The sequence below is a fragment of the Epinephelus fuscoguttatus genome, linkage group LG8 (assembly GCF_011397635.1).
Source record: "Epinephelus fuscoguttatus linkage group LG8, E.fuscoguttatus.final_Chr_v1".
NCBI lineage: Eukaryota > Metazoa > Chordata > Actinopteri > Perciformes > Serranidae > Epinephelus > Epinephelus fuscoguttatus.
In genome coordinates this window covers 26,169,794-26,187,638 of record NC_064759.1, presented here as the reverse complement: position 1 = coordinate 26,187,638, position 17,845 = coordinate 26,169,794, and the positions used below count along the sequence as shown (strand labels likewise).

Here is a 17,845-nt window from a genome sequence, read left to right as displayed (position 1 = left end):
TTTTTGTTGGCAAATATGGATTGCCTGCTTTAAGCTTAAACCTGAATTCTTACCCTGTTGCACTTTAGTTGCTCCTTTTAAGAGAAATTCAGAAGAGAAAAAGTATATTACGTTGAGCCAAAGGTTAGCTGCCACTCCGACAGCTCCTTTTGTGATCTAAAATGGTGTTTTATTCTCAACAAAAAGGCTTTAGCCAGTGTTAACAAGCATTTCCGTGAGTGTTGATGACTCAGACGGACTAAGAAATGGGACATCTGGACAGGCATCTGTGTCCTCATCCTCCTTATTATCAAAGAAGGCTTTATTTACCACATAGTGCACAAATACAGTGAGGACACTGCGAAGGTCCAGTTTTTTACTGCATTTGCTGAATGCCAGTGAGCTACTGCTGCACTCCTCCCTGAGAGGAAGTGGCCATAAATTTCAGTTTTTGTTCTCTTTTCAGCTGTCGGAGGCAGCGAGAAATTGTCAGACGAGGCGTTTCTCGCAAAGGGTTGTTTGCAAGAAACAAGTTTTATGATCCAGAGTGCTTATTCAGTCCTACTTATTCATTTTTACAGCGGGCAGCGAAAGAATCGTCTGCAGTGTTCAGCACAGCATTAATACCAACAAAGGTATATGGGATTGATGTGAGAGAGATGTATGACTGTGAAGGTAGGCGAACTGTGATTACATGATGAAGGAGACGTCATTTGCAATTAGGGTGATTACTGACTGCACTGTGCATGCTCACAGAGAGACGAGGTCATGCCCTGTGTCTGTGCAATGATCGACTGCTGACAGATGTGGGATAAAAGCAGGATGTCAGGCGTCCATCATGCCCACAGCTCCATACGGTGATAATGCAGTTTAACGCTGAATGAATGACAGCTATGGCTGCCGTTGTCTGTCATCCGTCCTGGGCTGAGCTCCATCATGCGTCAGTGTAGGTCCTACTGTCCCGTGTACCTATCAGTCCCATTTTCAAAACTGCTGACAGGCTCCACATAGGCAGCAAAAACACTCCTTTGTCTCAAACTTGGCAGAGGTGCAGGACAAACTTTGAGTCCTCCATATCTCTCAAGAGTGTGATCCCTTCAAAGGAGCTTTGATAAGAAGTAAATTACATAATCCTTCCTGACAGACAGAAAGGACAAGTCATAATAGGATCCCCCATCCCCCAAAATTTTTTAAAGTTAAGTCCAACTTCTCCTTGGCATAGACGTAAGCAGGTGTGTGCGTGGTGTAAACAGCCAAATGATCCTACCTGGTGCACTGCTGTAGAGGAATAGATAGCTGTCAAAGTCTCCTTTGGGCTCCTTCCATGTAACAAGGAGTTTGCTCGGGCTCAGCACTTTGAAACGCAGCCTCCTCGGAGATGGGACTGAAAAACAATGAACCGCAGTTTTAAAAAGCTTCAACAAAGCCATGGAATGATTTGTAAATAAAATATGTTGATTAATAAAAATCTAATTAATCAAAAATGTCCCAGCCACCTGTAAAAATATCTTAACATGACAACAAGTCAGTGGTTAGACCCAGAAACACAGAAACACCACAGAGACTAAAATATTCACCCCAAAAAGCCACAAACCGAAATGACTCAAAGGACGAAATGAGTAAATGGATGGACAGAAGGACACAGAGAGAGAGAAGAGCTGAGTGAATTTCAATTTTGAAGTTCCTGTATCCATGAGAGTAACACATAAAGCAGGTCAGCGTGGCATACAGCTCAGCTTCGGCTCAAAACAGCATGAAAAAGGTTTAAAGAGGCACAGACTTAGAAGAAAATATTTCCAGTCAAATTCTCTCCATACGATACATTCCAAGGACAAGTGATACGAGGAGGGGTGATTTAAATTTCTCTCACAAACTGGTGAAAAGAAGCAAGAAAACAATAAGGCGGTTCTTGCCTGTGCCAATATGTGAGTGTACAGGTTTTGAGCTGTACAATATCATGGAATAATGATCGGTTTACAGGAGCATTCTCTGCAGCTCGCTGTATCTAGCCTCATGTCAAGCAAAACAGATCTGCAGTGGCCTGTTCACAATGGTGACAGCAGCCTTTCTCTGCATGACTCTGTGTGTGTGTGTGTGTGTGTGTGTGTGTGTGTTTGGCTTCTTTCAAACACACTTAAGACAGCATATTTTGAAGAACCAAAAGGTGGTATAGCAGAAGAGAATTTGACTGTTTTTAATTTACAGACAGAGACAAAGACAACCAAAGAAAAGAACGACACAGAAATGTAGTATTATGGAATACTACAAATTCACCTCAGATGAGAACAAAAGCCGCTGACATAACCTTTATGTCCACGGCACATATCACCATTTCACCATTTTGCTATGTCATCCTATGTTAGTTTCTAAACAAATTCACCCCAAACCACTGATTTTTAATGTTTCTACACATTTTCTATAAATGAATAGACACTGTCATCCACAAATGTGATGACACGGCTGATGTAAAGTCACTTTATCTGTCAGCACTCTTTGGAAAACATGTCAAACTAAACATGTCACATCCATCAACAGAAATGACAACATGATTTACCCTTTAACTGACTTGACTAAGATGAGGTTGCAGAGGATTTCTAAGAATCTTTTTTATGAATCAATCACACTTTTTTCGTCATCATTTATGGCTCCAACTATGTTCTTAAGAATCTAACTTTAAAGGTGCAATGTGAAATGCCTGGCCACATGCTTCAAAATGTGGGGCAGCATTTTACCTCAAAGCCAACTACTTACTAACAGCAGGGCAACAATACCGGACAAAACAACACTGCTATTTTATAATCTTCATGGGTGGCAATTTTAGCGAGACCATATTAGCAAGAAAACAGCTACATTAAAACCATTTATAAATGCCATTTGTAATGTTTTTCAGGATGGTTTGTGTTGTAATTACATGCTTCATGTGTCCCTTAGCTTTTTGACAGTCTTTGCCTAAAAACAAAAGGTTTTGCATTTTGTGTTTCAAGCCTCAGATTATCTGGTTCTGGACATATTTTGGTTTTGACCAATGGCTGGCTTAAGACAACCATTTAAGACTACAGAGCAAGCGCTGAACAGTAAACCCACAAGCTACGTTAGCCTCACTATCTTAGCTTGGCTTGATACCAGCCTGAAGAAGCTGATCTAACAACATCAGTATTGTGGATTTTGGACCTCAGACTGTCAGATTGTCAAGTACAGAAGGGGAAGTCGAGGATGTAAAACGATCACTGAACTTTTTATCCGGACTGATCGCAGGTAGGCCTGGCTAGCTGTCTAGCACGTTCATTTTAGTAGATATCTTTCCAACACAATACAGAGTCTCTTTAACATAATGTCAAAACTGCTACTTCTTCGCAATCTGTTGATGATGTTAGTTATTTTTTTAAATGTTAACTAAAATTCTGGCCATGTCTCACGTATTGCACCTTTAAAATATTTCTGATATTTTTGCATGATAATGTGACAGCTAAGTAGTAAGTGGGATCATAACTTTTGGGACGCAATAAGTAATATTCTTATCTGGATGCACGTCATTAAGGGAGCTAACTTTGCAACAATCTATATAAATGAGGAACCAGAGTGTAAACTCTAACTGCTCTGTGTCTGTAGATAATAATAATATGAAGGTACAATTTATAATGCCAAAGAATCCCTTTAAGCTTGAACAAACTTTGTAGGACAGCTAACATTAACTGCTGGCCCATATCAGTAATCCTACAACCTTCAAACATTAATGTGATGGATGTTTACAGAGTGCCATCATCTAAAGACTGTACATAAGCCATTATGGAGAAACTGTGTAGAGAGAAAAATGGGTGATATGATGTTGACAAACCTGAGGGGTACTGTGCAGGATTTTCACTCGGTGATGAGAACAGACCTCCATCTTTCTCAATGGAAAATCCCAATCAGAGAGCACAGCACTTTACAAATGGCATCACTGTGTTGTTATTTTGTAAGCGGTAAAGTTAGAAATGCCGGTGTGTTAGCTGAGTGACAAAATTTATTTGATGAATGAATGAATGAATGAAATGAATGAAATCACGTCGACACAGGTCAAAAAAAATGTTAAAAACAATAGACTTCTGTTTATTTTTAGTATAATTAATATGCTAATTTGTTCATAATCTAGTTTATACAGCACATATATCACTCTGATAAACACTTAACACCAGTCCATAGTGTCAGGGACAATCTCTGTTGAATTACCCTCTAACACCAAACACCTCCTTTACTTTAAATTATAGATTTCATACTCTAAATGATACTGTTCTTTGACACAAAAAGCAACCTGTCAGTCCCTCAGTTATCTCAGCAGCCTTGCACTCCGCTCCATTGCACTACTGTATTACTGTTTACAATTTCATTATGTTGTTGTTTTATTATATCACTTAGTGCTGTCATGACACTGCATTTTCTAACTTTGATACAGTACCTTGGAAAATTTCGGTATTCAATACCATTTTTGACACCACGTAGAAAAATTGATGTAGAGTTTCTAAAAGTTTGATTTTGTTTTATTAAAAAATAAATAAAATAAGAATGTAATATATCAACTTTTCTTTTCTTAGTCAGTAGCAGAGAACAGTAGAATTTAACAATAAAAGAGAGTGAGAAAGAACAGCCAGTATCAATACTACATAAAATATTGGAAGTATTAAAACCATTTCAAATATTCAGAATTGATACGTATCGAGAAATTTATATTTTTTAATAAATATTTATATCTGTAAATAGCAGTCAAATCTTTATGTTTACATTTGTTAAGATTTGTTGTCCTTGTTTTCTTCTTCTTCTTTTTTTAACAGGGATAGTGCACAACTACTTAGCTGCACCAGAGTTAACTATAAGTTAATTTTCATCTGTAGTCCCTGGGCAGGAACCAGAGAACAATTTCTCTGCTAAAGACACCAGAGTTATAGCACAAAAACAGGAGTCAAATTTCTTGTATGCGTATAGACTTAACTAAAGTATACAGATTTTTGTTTTTTTTCCCTTACTAAAATCCATTATCACGGTAAAAAGAGAAGTTCAGAAAGTTCCTCTCTTTCAAAATGAAAAATAATAAAAATCACCCACAACTTTCCTTCCAAACATCCTTAATATTTTAGTCATGGCATTACCTCACAAGTGAAGTCAAGTCCCGACCGTTTAAGAAGCCAAAATAACAGAATCAAGTCTCAAGTTGTCAAACAAGGACAACTCTTCTTTAAACTTTTCGTCACTTGATCTCACGATGCCGTTTGATGGCTTTGCAGAGACACAGTGCAGCACTTCACAGTTCTACATTTCACTCACTCCTTTTCTTAAGCAACCTCGCCGCACCACCTATCATATACTCAAAATGCATAGGATGAAACGCTATAATTACACCACACAATGCGAACCTATGAATAATTTAAGTCTGTGATAGAGCTGGTAGATTATTACTCTGGTATCATTTAGTGTGTGCTTGATGGTAGGTGAATTGAGTTGGCAGACAGGGTACTAATAACCGGGTGAAAATTGCCTTGAATACCTTCATCTTTGCTTTGCATGTCAATGAACACACACACACACACACACCCACTGAATTATAATAAAAAACTTATGACCCTCTTTTATTCTGTGAATGCATGTCAAGGTCTATGAGTTGGAGGCTATTCCAGTGACAGCAACTATGATTAATGAATATGGACATAATAGCTCCAATGGCTGCCGACGCTGACAGAACATGAGGGTCTCTGATATAAATTACCCTTCGCAAACCGCCACGTCTGTTCTTGTTTACCACCATACAGCCATAAATATCATCCAAGAGCTCGACATTTCACACACTCTCTCTCTCTGAATCGAAGCGCCAAGACGCTTTGGTGAAACGTATTCCTCTCACAATAAGATACTTTGTGTAAATATTGTACAGACCCCAGCTGGATGGCTTAAACTCTCCACCCTTAACTTTTACAGAGCTTAAACTCAACGGCATACAAACAAACCCGAGGCATTTATCTGAGAGAGTTACACTGCTGGAATTAGTGAGCCCCCAACAGCTCCTTGCATGCTTGTTGCCAGGTAGTAAATGCAAGTCCAGCCATTTGGCAGAACTTTGGCGACTACTACTTAGCAACAAAATTTAGCTCCAGTAAATACTCTGAGTCACTGAAGCCTCGCTGAAAAAAAAAATACAAACCCCCAGTGCCAAAAATGATAGAAATCCCTTCAAAAACTATATTTAACATGTTCTCACCTCATGCAGCTCACTCAAAGATGCTTTTAAAAAGGGTCTAATTTGAAGTATGAGCTTCTAATCTCCCGACTCTGTAGGGAGTGTGTGAGCTAGAAAGTCTTTTAACTGGAGGCCCAGTATGAACTGGAATTATCTGAGTTAGAGCGATACATGCACAGCTTGACGCCCCAGTTTGAGAAGGGATGACTCTTCTCGGGATTAGCGGCGGTAAAAGCTAGCAGGGATTCCTGTTAGATGAGTAAATGCTGTCCGATCCTCTGCTGAACTTCATCTGCTCCCTCCATCCCTCCCCTTATTCCTTGTCTCTGTTTCAACTTCTCCTGCAAGCGTCTTCTTCCCATCTCCTGATTTGGCTCACTGTCATGTTTAGTGTTGGCTTCCTCTCGTCCTCACTTCTTCTCTGTCTTTCTTCTTTTCTTTACTCAACCATCTCTCTATATAACTTATATACCTCATTTTCGCCACGTCTTTCTTTTGTCTTCTGTGACCTTTCTAGCTTTTCCCAATCTCTCTTTTCACTCCCAGTTGCTTCTCTTCGCTACCCCTTCCTCTTTTCTTTCTATCCTCTCATTCCCATAATCTTTCTCATATCCTCATTTATTTCTCCCCCCATTGTCTTCTTCTTCTCTTTTCCATTTTCCTCCTATACTGTAGTTTCTTCTCTCATACATTGTTTCTTCCTCTCTCCTCTTCTTTTCCCTTGTCTCCCCTCCTACACTTCCATTCCCTTCATTTTTTTCCAGCCCTTTTTAATTCCGTTTTCCCCGCTCCAGATTAGCCCAGCACTGACTCCACAGTGAGTATTCAGGCTACAGTAGCTTCACTAATACGCAGGATTTATGGATGACAACTGCTGGCTTGCACTGTCACCACAAGATAGCTACTGTACTGTACATGTGGGAGATGGGGGAAGTGTGTGTGTGTGCATGTGTGTCTGTGTGTGTGTGTAGTGCCTATCCAGTGCTGCAGCACGTGTCGTTTGATGAAGCCGGCGTCTCGTCGCTACAAGAACTACTCTGCTCACCGAGATAGCACTTAACCCAAATCCACTCTGGCTTTTTCTTCCCACCTCTCCACTCTTTTTTTTTTTTTTATCTCCTCCGCCACTCTCATGAAACACTTCACTCTTTTATCACATCTCTTCTTCTCATCCTTGGGTTTAAACTCCCTTCTCCCTTTCCTCCTCCTTCCTTGTCTTCTCTTCTGCTCTTTTATCCTGTCTTCTCCTCCTCTGCGCCCCTCCACTCCTGTCCTTTAGTGGCTTAACGCCTTTTTTTTCCTCTCTTTCATCGCGTTACCTGTGTAAGTGATGCCTTTTTCCCTCAACGTCTCGCTGCTGCATTGTGTGTGTGCACAGTGTGTGTGTGTGTTGTGTGTGTGTGTGTGAGTGTGAAATCTCTCTTAACGACTGGCTGAATATTAAGAGTCTGTTGGATGATTCGTCCCCATGTGCAGTCTGGTGAAGGAAGCCATAATATTCTGCATGCCTGCCAAACAATGGTGAAAAAGAATCACCATAAGATACTCAACTAGGTTAATTCTGCTGGAGATGATTAACATTAATCTCGAATAAAATATTAAATCATAGAGTCAGCGATTCTAACAGACTATTTCCAGGTCCTGATAACTACTGTGTGCACTTCAAAACAAATATGGCATGGATTAACTGTTGCATTTAGTCTTTACAGGATCATTTAAAGGGTAGTTGTTAGAACTACGGTCTTTATTTTATTCAATAACAAAATGAAATACAATATTTACATTCTAGGCTCTGGTATCACTGTGTCAATTAAATCTGTTGAAGCAAGAAACACGCAAGCATTCAGACGAACCAACAGGTTGGCCAAACCTTTTTGGAAATGACAACGAGAGTGAACAGTAAAATTATAACCCAAACTGTCTTTTAATGTCCATCAGTTTATAGATGACACCCTGGTTTTAATTTGAGCCTCTTTCCCCTCTGTAGACTGTATAATAAAGATGGATGACATGACTGCTTCCCAAAACTAAAGCCAAAACATCTCAATTGCTCTCTGGTGGCTGGCTGCAGCATTGGTCAGTAACCCCGCCCTCTCCATGTTAGCGGATGGGTACATGTCAAATAAATTTTTAGGTAGTTTGTCACACTGATGTTTGGTCAAGCATTTTTCGGATAAGCATGATTATAACTAGTTATTCGATGCCATAAAAAGGGAGGGTGACATCATCATTGATAACTTTGTGTGCTAATTGGTGTGCTTGCAATCAATGGCACTTCTCGTGATTGGGTGGACGGGTATTACTAAGATCGCTACTGTGCAGACTCTGGCTCCAAATGACGTTACCAGCACAAGATGGCAGCAGCCATATCCGCATATTTTGGCTTCATTTTTGTAAAGTGGCAATAAGTGGAGACGCATCGTCCATCTTTATACACAGTCTATGCTCTGCACTGTCTCTGGGGGATTACTACAGACATTTTGGATGTGCTCACTTTTGGTTTTGCCTCCAAATAAAGTCCTTAAAGCAGCTACAATCAATCAGTGATCACCAGACTCTGCAGTTTTCATCAATTCCTTGTTGCTTTTTTAGCTTTTTTCAGCTCACTGTTTAATCATTTTTGGTTGCAGCAGGTGGCTCTAAAACCTCCACTCTAAACTGTCTGCTCAGCTCGAAACAGCAGGCGGACAAGTTAGCAACAAGGCTAGCTGGTGAACATACTGGAGCGTTTAGCAGCTTAGAAGCCAGAAAATTCTCTCAGAAGTTGGTAGATACCAAAAACAGAGTGAATATTGGATTCACACAACTCAAATAAAAACAAATGTTGTTCTTTAACTGCTTGACGTGTAAACAGACAATTGTCTTCTATTATATTTCCAATTTTAAAGCTGATAATATGTCAGCATTTGTTTATTGCTTATCATGCTGCCCCCAAGTGGCCAATAAGAGAGGTACTGGAGGTTTGATATAATTTAGCTAAACTGCTGTTTTTCCATCTGACATCTCTCATCTGACCCCTAGTCTCTTGCCCCGACCACCTTTGCTATAGCAATGTCACTGTGTTACCAGATTTTAATTACTTTGGCCAAAACAAACAAAAAAAAATTACATCCAAGTTGTAAAGTTAAAAATAAAATATAAAAGGCTGATCTTGGAGGAAGAGACAAAAACAGCTAACTGTGTCAAAAATATGTCAAAAAAATCTGTTTAGTTTACTCAGGAGTTTTCTTTAAATATTTATGTTACAGGATTTTCCTAAAAGAAAAAAACAAATAATGTATAGACTCATTCAGAAGTAATCCCTCTCAGCGATCACTTACACTATGAGTGTGTGGTAGAGTATTTTTCTGCAGCTATTTTCTAATTATTTTGCTGTAGTTGGGACATTTTGGGACATGTAGCCTCCGGCCAGTAACAATGTGCAGGTGAGGTCGGGACTTTATAAATAGGTAGTAATCAGGTAGTAGCAGCATACAACCATGAGGAAGCTACAAAATCACAGACACAGTGCCGAAACACCAAGCGGACAAAGCTTGTTCTAAACAAGAGTGAATCTTGAACTGGCTTTTACTTTCTCTGGCGAAAACAGAAGGAGAGAATGGGGATAAAGAGGGGTGCAGAGTCAGCCTGTTTTCTGTTGGACAGGAAGGTGCTGATGGTTAGCTACGCTTAGTTAACTCACTGAAGTAACTGCTTTTCCATTACAACAAATGTAACATTCCTACAAAAGTAGCTTGCAGTGCATGTACACGTAGTTTGGATGTTGTGTTCACAAACAGTAACTATTCCTGATATTATACCTTTAAATTTGGGATTAAAAATGGATGACATATTGATCACCTCGTGCGCTTTAAACTCTCGTTCCATGGTTTCAGAAAACTGCAGCTGCAAGTAAAGATTCATTTTCAACATGTGTCATTTTCTCAGTTATTTCAAGAAAACCAGGACCCAAGCAGCCGATTCACAACCTTGTACTACAACAATATCTGCTCAACCATGAGTCACTTCAGGCTCTGCACACTATTCCACTCTGTGATTCTAGGAGACACGTCTATGTTCCAAAATGCTCGTATCCTATTTCATGCTTTTCAGACTGCAAATACTTCACCTGACACTCATTATTCCTACCTACACTGTGGTGCCCATACTGTGTAATTTGGCATATGCATGCATATTGGATGGAGAGTGAACTGGATATCCAGAGTAATAGTATTAGACACTGTGCTGTCCTTTTGTTCCTGTGTCACTCCTTGCCAAAGCCTCATATTTTCCAAAAATCATCATTAGCTCATGTTCCCCTTAATTAAAGATAATTTTGTTTATTTACAATCACAATAACAACAAAGCCTCCTGCACATCACTTCTCCAACAATTCAATGCTCCATTTAGTCCAAAGTGGCCAATAATTATGACATGCTGGATTACCAGCAGTCGAGGTTTGGATAATTTAGCATTTTTTAAATTCAAAACAGGTTGTTCCATCTCATCCTCTCTTTTGTTTATGAATAAATAATTTCTCATCACTGGCTTCTCTCCCTGTTCATTATGACGGAAATTATTGGCCCACACTTTCACTCATACTAATTCACCAGGCTGCCCTCTAACCACACACACTCGCCACACAAACACACACTCAACACACGTTACTAGACACAGGCACAAAAACAAAATTGCAATATCTTTGTAAACGTGTTCTCGAGCTCATAATCTGTTGTTGTCTGTCCTGAAGCACGGTATTGACCCGTCAGCTAATCAACAAAATCAATTATAGTAATTAACTATGCACACAGTAAGCACACACAAACACACTGGACAACACACACACACACACACACACACACACACACACACACACACACACACACACATATTTAGCATCATTACAATGACTACCTGACTCACAGAGGGAACAAAACTGACTATACAAATAAATGCTTAATTAACAGTAAGGCATGACAAACGAGGTCATGGTTCAGATGTGGCAAACTTCCACCATCAGGCATCTTTCCTCCATCCATCCTGCTTTTGTCACTGCTGCATTGGAAACAGCAACGCTATGTGCCAGGTCACTGTGTGCACTCTCTGATGAGTGAGCAGAGAGCAAAATTTACATTTCTCTTTTCAATACTTTTCAAGGCCAAGGTAACAGCCAGAGAACACAAAACAATCCACTGTGTTGCACGCTGCTCAATTTCTGCATTAAGAACAGCATCACAGCTGCTCCCACGGGGAAGTGCAACTGAAGCCTCATATGCAGCACAGACTGTGCACTGTGTCCAAATCGTGTGTCCTGAAGGTATGCATACACAGTTTAACAAATTAGCATTAGCAAAGATGATTTGTAGGAAATATAATGCTGCTGAAAATGTCTTTATTTTAAGCAAAGGCACTGTGGGTGGCAATGTCTGTGTCTGTTAGTCAGTCCATCATTTTTGTCCAAACTGAAATATCTAAGAAACAATTAAATCTATTGCCATTAAATTCTGTGCAGACATTCGTGTTCCCCACAGGATTGATCTCACTTCATCTGGTGATCCCTTGAGTTTTCATTTAGCACTGACAGCAAGTCCAAGTTTTGACTTAAAGTGATCTCAACCGTACATTGTATTAAAAAAAAAAAAAAAAAAAAAGAAAAGAAAAAGGAACATAGCCACAAACATGACATCACCCACTGGTTTGTTGACTCCTGTTTTGGAGCCTCAAGTTTGACATTTTGGCTGTTGTCATCTTGGGTTTTTTGGAGCCAGAAGTGACCATATTTCAGAGGGTGGAACTGCGTTGGAGTGAAGTGTGGATCTGACTAAGAGCCCAATGATACCACTGTGGATGCAACTTGTCAATCACAAGGTAGCCATGCCTTAAAGCATACCCTATTTTATTGTCTATTTTAACTCTAAATGCGACCATAATTTACAGAATGAGCATCATGCTGTACTGACGAAGATGTAAAACTAGTGATTAGATCATAAATTCATTAGGAAAATGTTTACTGAGGTAATAAATCAAGTGAGAAGTAGGGTCACTTTTTCACTGACTTCTATGCTATCACTTCTTTCTGCAACCAGTGGAGTCGCCCCCTGCTGGCCATTAGAAAGAATGCAGGTTTAAGGAGTCAGTTTTCAGACCTAGAGGCTACATCCGCTTTTACACAGTCTATGATAAAGGCTAAAATCTAAAAAAATAAATAAATAATTGCATGTACTGCCATGACATGTTGCACTGACATTCCCAGCAGGAGTAATCCTACTTAATCTGGTGATCCCCCGACATTTCATTTAGCACCACCAGCAGGTCTAACTATCAGATGGAGCATTATGACATGTTTGCACAGACACTCATTGTCCTCAGAGGATGAATCGTAATGTTTTTGTTGACGTCCTGACCTTTCCCTCAGCGGCACCATGAGGTTTACATTGTTGCTCTGAATGACACATTGTGACAACTTGACAGACTGCCATTACATGTGCTACAGATTGTCAGGGTTCCTAGATAAATTAGTATGACTTTGTTGATCACATGACTTTACTTATAGCGCCACAACCAGGTTAAAAATTCAATTTGTCCAACACCTTGGTTTGTGAACAAGTATCTGTAAAAGTAATGACAAATTGAGTTTGTTTCCTACAATATCTGCTTCTAATGGAAGATTTAAATATTTACTGTATGGGAACTCAAAGTACTTGGTTAATGTTAAGAAAAGATTGCTGTTGTAAATATTGTAAAGGTAATCACTGACTGGAAGCATGAGATGGGATACACTGACTTCCTACAGTACTGTATGTTGGAAAAAACATGCATATTAATGCAATTACATTCCCTCAACATACAGTATTTAACATATCTGTGGTATATAAGCTTATGTTTTTAGGAGACAGTGTTGCAAACTATCAAATTAACTTAACTCTCAGCACTGTCAAGTAATTTTAGCATAATATTACTGCAGATACCATGATGAAACTTCCTTAATAATACATAGAGGTAAATGTTTTAAAGCCTGTGCAACTGTCACATTTGTGATTTTTTAATTAGGATGAATTTATGCACCAGTAAAGTGATATTCTTGGACTTAAATGATCTTAAATAAGGCTTATTAGGTGTGAAATTTTGCTACATTAGTCATCTCTTGCAGAGAAAAACCCCTTCCTGAACCAACCCTGTCTCTGGTAGTGGGAGTTCCTGACGATATGCAGACATTTGTGTTGTATATACAAACATCCTCCGTGGGTAGAACACACTCTAATCCTCAAGCTCAAATCCCCACAGACCAGATGTTGCAGCTTACAGGGACAGGCCGGGCAAAAATTAATGGCTATCACATGCTCGCTAATGAAGGGATTGAGCGGGGCACGCTCCCATAGTGTCTGGGAGGTCGTCCATGTTCTGCTGTGATTCAATCACTGGGATCAAATCCCAGCCTAATTTATGCTGTCACACTTGTGTCTCACCTCTCGTTTCTGTCTGCCTGCAACGAAAAACATAACCTACAGAACTGCGGATGAAAATTGGAATAAAATGTTCAGAGAGAAAAGAAGGAGGGAGGTAGAGGGACGAGAAAAATAACTGAAGAGAAACAGAGCGAGAAGGATGGAGGGAGAGAACACAGAGGAGAGACGAGGGGAGAGCAAAGAGTGAAAACTAAATGAGGGGAGGGGAGAAAGACTGGGGAAAATAGAAAACCCCATCCTTTCATTTCAAAGCAATCACTGTTTAGTGAGGATTTCCACTGATAAATAAACACAAAGCAGCCACACACAGATCCCTTCAGGTTTGTGTCTTATGTGGATTATTGATTTTGAACAATCTCAGAGAGCAACAGAAAGAGAAAAAATCTTTAGCTTATTTCTTTGTGTAGTGTTCCTTTAAACAAGACCTGCTGCTTCCCTGCTCCTCTGACTCCACATCCTGGAAGGAATGTGAGCTACACACGCACACGCGCACACACACACACACACACACACACACACACACACACACACACACACGCTCACACGCACACGCACGCACACACACACACACACACACACACACGCAAAGCGGGGTCAGCTAAATGTTTAAGTGTCCCTTGGGGTCATTTTTATATGATCTCTATCCACATAACTACAGTAGGCCTGACCCTGTGCACTTCATGGGCTGCCAATTGCAAACACACACTGAACTCACACAGGCAGTTGCGCGCGTGCGCACACACACACACACAGACACACACGCAGACACACACACATACACTGCGGTCGTAAGATTAAGAAAGGAGCTTTTGGATCGGTTTGTTGGAATAAGCTGAGTTTTCTCAGTCAAAGCATCCTACAGCTGTAGCTGAAATAATAGCCTCCAACATCTATTACTAAATCACCTAACCTCCTGCTCTTGATCACATGATAAGAAAGGATTACTGGGTAGTTTGGCTTAAGCTCAGCAGGAGTGTCAGAACATCTGAGTCTCATTCAGAAAAACCCACATCTGCTGCATTTTACCACATGATATAATAATGCCATATAATGGTATATTAACATACAGTACAGGCGTTTCTTGTGCACCAAGGTACTGAACATCCATGACCAAAAACATGGCACAAAACAGACACCAGCCCACTTTTTGATGAGACTCAGTTTGATTAAATCAGGTTTGCTGAGGTGAGCTTGATTGTGAAGAACGCCGGAGCGATTTTATATTGCACAGCACATTGCGGAGCAAATCATCACAGCTTGAAGTGTACCGTTACAACACGTTTATTAAAGCCCCTCTGAAGCGTGGCAGCAGCGGCAGCAGGGCTGCAAGTGTTGCCATGCTGCCAGGGTGAAATGGCATGATGATATGGAGGTGATATGATCATGAGCGTGATGTAATCTGATTGGACTGGGCTCGCACATCAAACAGAGAGGCGGCAGAGGGAGGAATGATGTTGAAACAGAGGAGGGGAAGACAGAGAGGGGTCAGGTGAGGGAAGGGAGAAGGACGTGGAGATGGAGAAGGGCGGAGAGGTGAGGGGAGGAAAAGAGAGAAGCGTGATGCCGGGAACAGATGGGAAGAGGTTGGATGGCGAAGGTGGGAAGTGGGGGAAGACTTGAAAGCAGAGTAAAGTTAGATGGGGTGAGAAAGGGGGATGGGAGCTTGCTTGGGAGGCAGGGAAAGAGAGAAGGAGGGGATGGGAGGGTGAGAAGCAGAGAGAGAGGACTGGAGAAGAGGTAAAAGTACTTACCTTGGCCCTGTGCCTTAGAGGGGAAATGGGAAACGAGGGCCAGAAGCACCAGTGGAGCCCACAAGCACCACCTAATCTGCCCCGTTGACAACATCCTCACAACCAGCAGTCTAGACCTGCAGAGAGAAGAAAGATTATGTTGAGGAAAAGATGAAAATCCGAAGCACAGAGGGGGAAAGCAAGAAAGAAAAGCAGTCAGACAGAGAAAGAAAGAAGGAAAGAAAGGGGGATTTCAGTGACCATGAATGCAGCTGCAGAGAGGCTCAGGGGGTCAAGAAGACCCACCTTGCCCACACATCCCCAAGGGGCTGATCTGGAATCAGTTAACTCCTGTCTAATATCCACTTTGATACAATTACAGAGCAGTAGTTTGACAGTCTAGACTGACCGCAGAGCAGCGGTCGAGCCTCCCGCCCACATAGAGCAGGCTGAGGGCGAAACAGTAGAGGACTTTGTTTGGGGGAAGAAAGGAGACGAAATGAACAAAAGAGTGGACAGAAAAAAAGATGGAGGACAGACAGAGTGACAGACAGACAGGGAGAGAGCAGTTTGATTGACAGTCCAGCGAGGGAACATTTCATGAGAGCCATTGTCCGACGGCAAGAGCAAACACATCAGCTCCTCTCCTCTTCTCCCGATCTCATCTCCTCCTTTCACCTCACACTTTTTGTTCCCTGCACCCTCCTTCGCCACATACTCCACCTCCTCTCCAGTCTGCCACTCATTATTACACACCGGGGATGGACACAGGCAGACTTATCATTCCTCTCCTTGGGGAAACACACTCTCACTGACAGTCGAATGAATAAAACAGCACGAGCAACAAAAGTTGTTTCAGGGTTTGAATCATTCTCTGGTGCAGAGGTAACCCTGCGGTTCGGAGAGGATGGCCAGCTCCTTCAACCCAGACAGTGTCAAAAGGCCAGAATATGACAATGCATAATGATAGGTATAAAATACTCCAGGAAATGTGATTGATTTTTTTTCTACATAGATTAACCTCAGGACATGAAGAAGGAAATTAGAAAGATTAAACAGAGATGAATCTCTCTTAGTCTTTCACACACAAATGAGACTTAATCTCACTAAATTGAGATTAGAGTGTCTCAGAGTGAGGTTCAATTAAAAATTTCTCTCTTTGCAGCATGTGATGAAACATAAACGCACAAATCACATTCAGCCAAAAAAGTTTCTCTGGTCTCCTGTGTGCGTAATTTTCTCTTTCCAGTCCAAGGGACAACTTTGCAACTGGTTAATTGGTTAATGAAAACCAGAGTAAAGGCGTCGCCCTCATTAAAATTACGCAGTCTATGCTCAGTGTGCATGCTTCTAGGGCTATTTGTAGAATATAGTTTGCAGACTCTAATACGATTAACCACAAAACCGTAGACGGATCTCGCACGCGCTTGTTTTATTCTTGGAAAACTGTCTTTAGCCAAATAAAAAAATCAACATTTTTCCACCTGCCTGTGAGACTGCACGAGTTTGATTCCGAGATTTCCAGTGATAATTTGAAAGTGCTGCTGACTGGATTCAATTAAGTTTCTCCGCCAGATTTGGGTCAAACTATCAAATTTATTCAAATGAAGTTGTTGCGTTCAAACACTCCAGCGCCACACACCTGAGACCGACTCACTCACACACACGCACACACACACACACACACACACGCACAATGAATGAAATCGCCTTGCGTACCTCTCCAGTCATCAATTCAAAGCGTCCTTTTATCCCCAAAGGAAATCCTCTGAATACCAAAGACTGTTGGGTTCCTCTATCTCCTCACTCTTTCTCTCCCTGTCTTTCTTTCTCTCACTCCTTCTCTCCGGATACAATTCGGTCAGTCCGGAGTGTGGGTGTTTCTCTCCTCGTTATTCAGCCATCCCTCCCTCCAGCTATTCCTCCCTGTCCCAACCCTTTCCTTCGCCCCGGTTCATTTCAGAGAGAGAGAGAGAGAGAGGGAGAAATGGGGGAGAGAGATAGAGAGAGCCAGTGCCGCTGCGCAAAAGCGTCCGCTGCCAACCTGCAGGTTTCAATCCGGCTTCAGCCCCTCGGGGCCCTTTATGTGCGCCTCCGCGATCACGACGGGACTTGTCGTGGGCACATATCCGGAATCAGCGGCTTTAAAGGAGCCACATGGTCATTGGTAGAAGTCGTTTTTTTCTGTGTTTGACTTATTAAAAAAAAAAAAAAAAAAAGTCTGGCTGAAAATTGCTCGGTGCGCCCGGAGCAGGTGCGTGGCCATGCCCTGCTGCGCTACAAGCTCTGATGTTAAAGGCACAATGACGGGTTTTAAACCCCAGCTTAAGTTAAATGTCCCTAAATATTTATATAAAAAAAAACAAAACAAAAAAAAAATCATTTTTGAACAGTTTCTCTCTGATAGTAGCTGCAGGCCATTTTACCTGTATTCCAGCCTAGAAAGTTGTAGGCTACCTGTTGGGATATTTTTTTTAATTATTATT

The 17,845-nt window shown here is 41.1% G+C and overlaps 1 protein-coding gene across 3 annotated transcripts in view; it reads right to left on the bottom strand.

Moving 5' to 3' along the window:
- The window catches only part of col14a1a (collagen, type XIV, alpha 1a), a 188,890-nt gene extending 171,378 nt beyond the window's left edge, over positions 1-17,512 (bottom strand). Inside the window, exons 1-3 of one of the 3 annotated variants that reach the window (XM_049584055.1) lie at positions 17,404-17,512; positions 15,381-15,496; positions 1,247-1,363 (exon numbers count right to left, since the gene is read on the bottom strand). In XM_049584055.1, coding sequence (XP_049440012.1) covers positions 1,247-1,363; positions 15,381-15,474 — 211 coding nt within the window. In that variant the 5' untranslated portion in view covers positions 15,475-15,496; positions 17,404-17,512. The other 2 variants (XM_049584054.1, XM_049584058.1) reach the window with 2 other exon arrangements.
- Between the last annotated feature and the right edge of the window lie 333 nt (positions 17,513-17,845).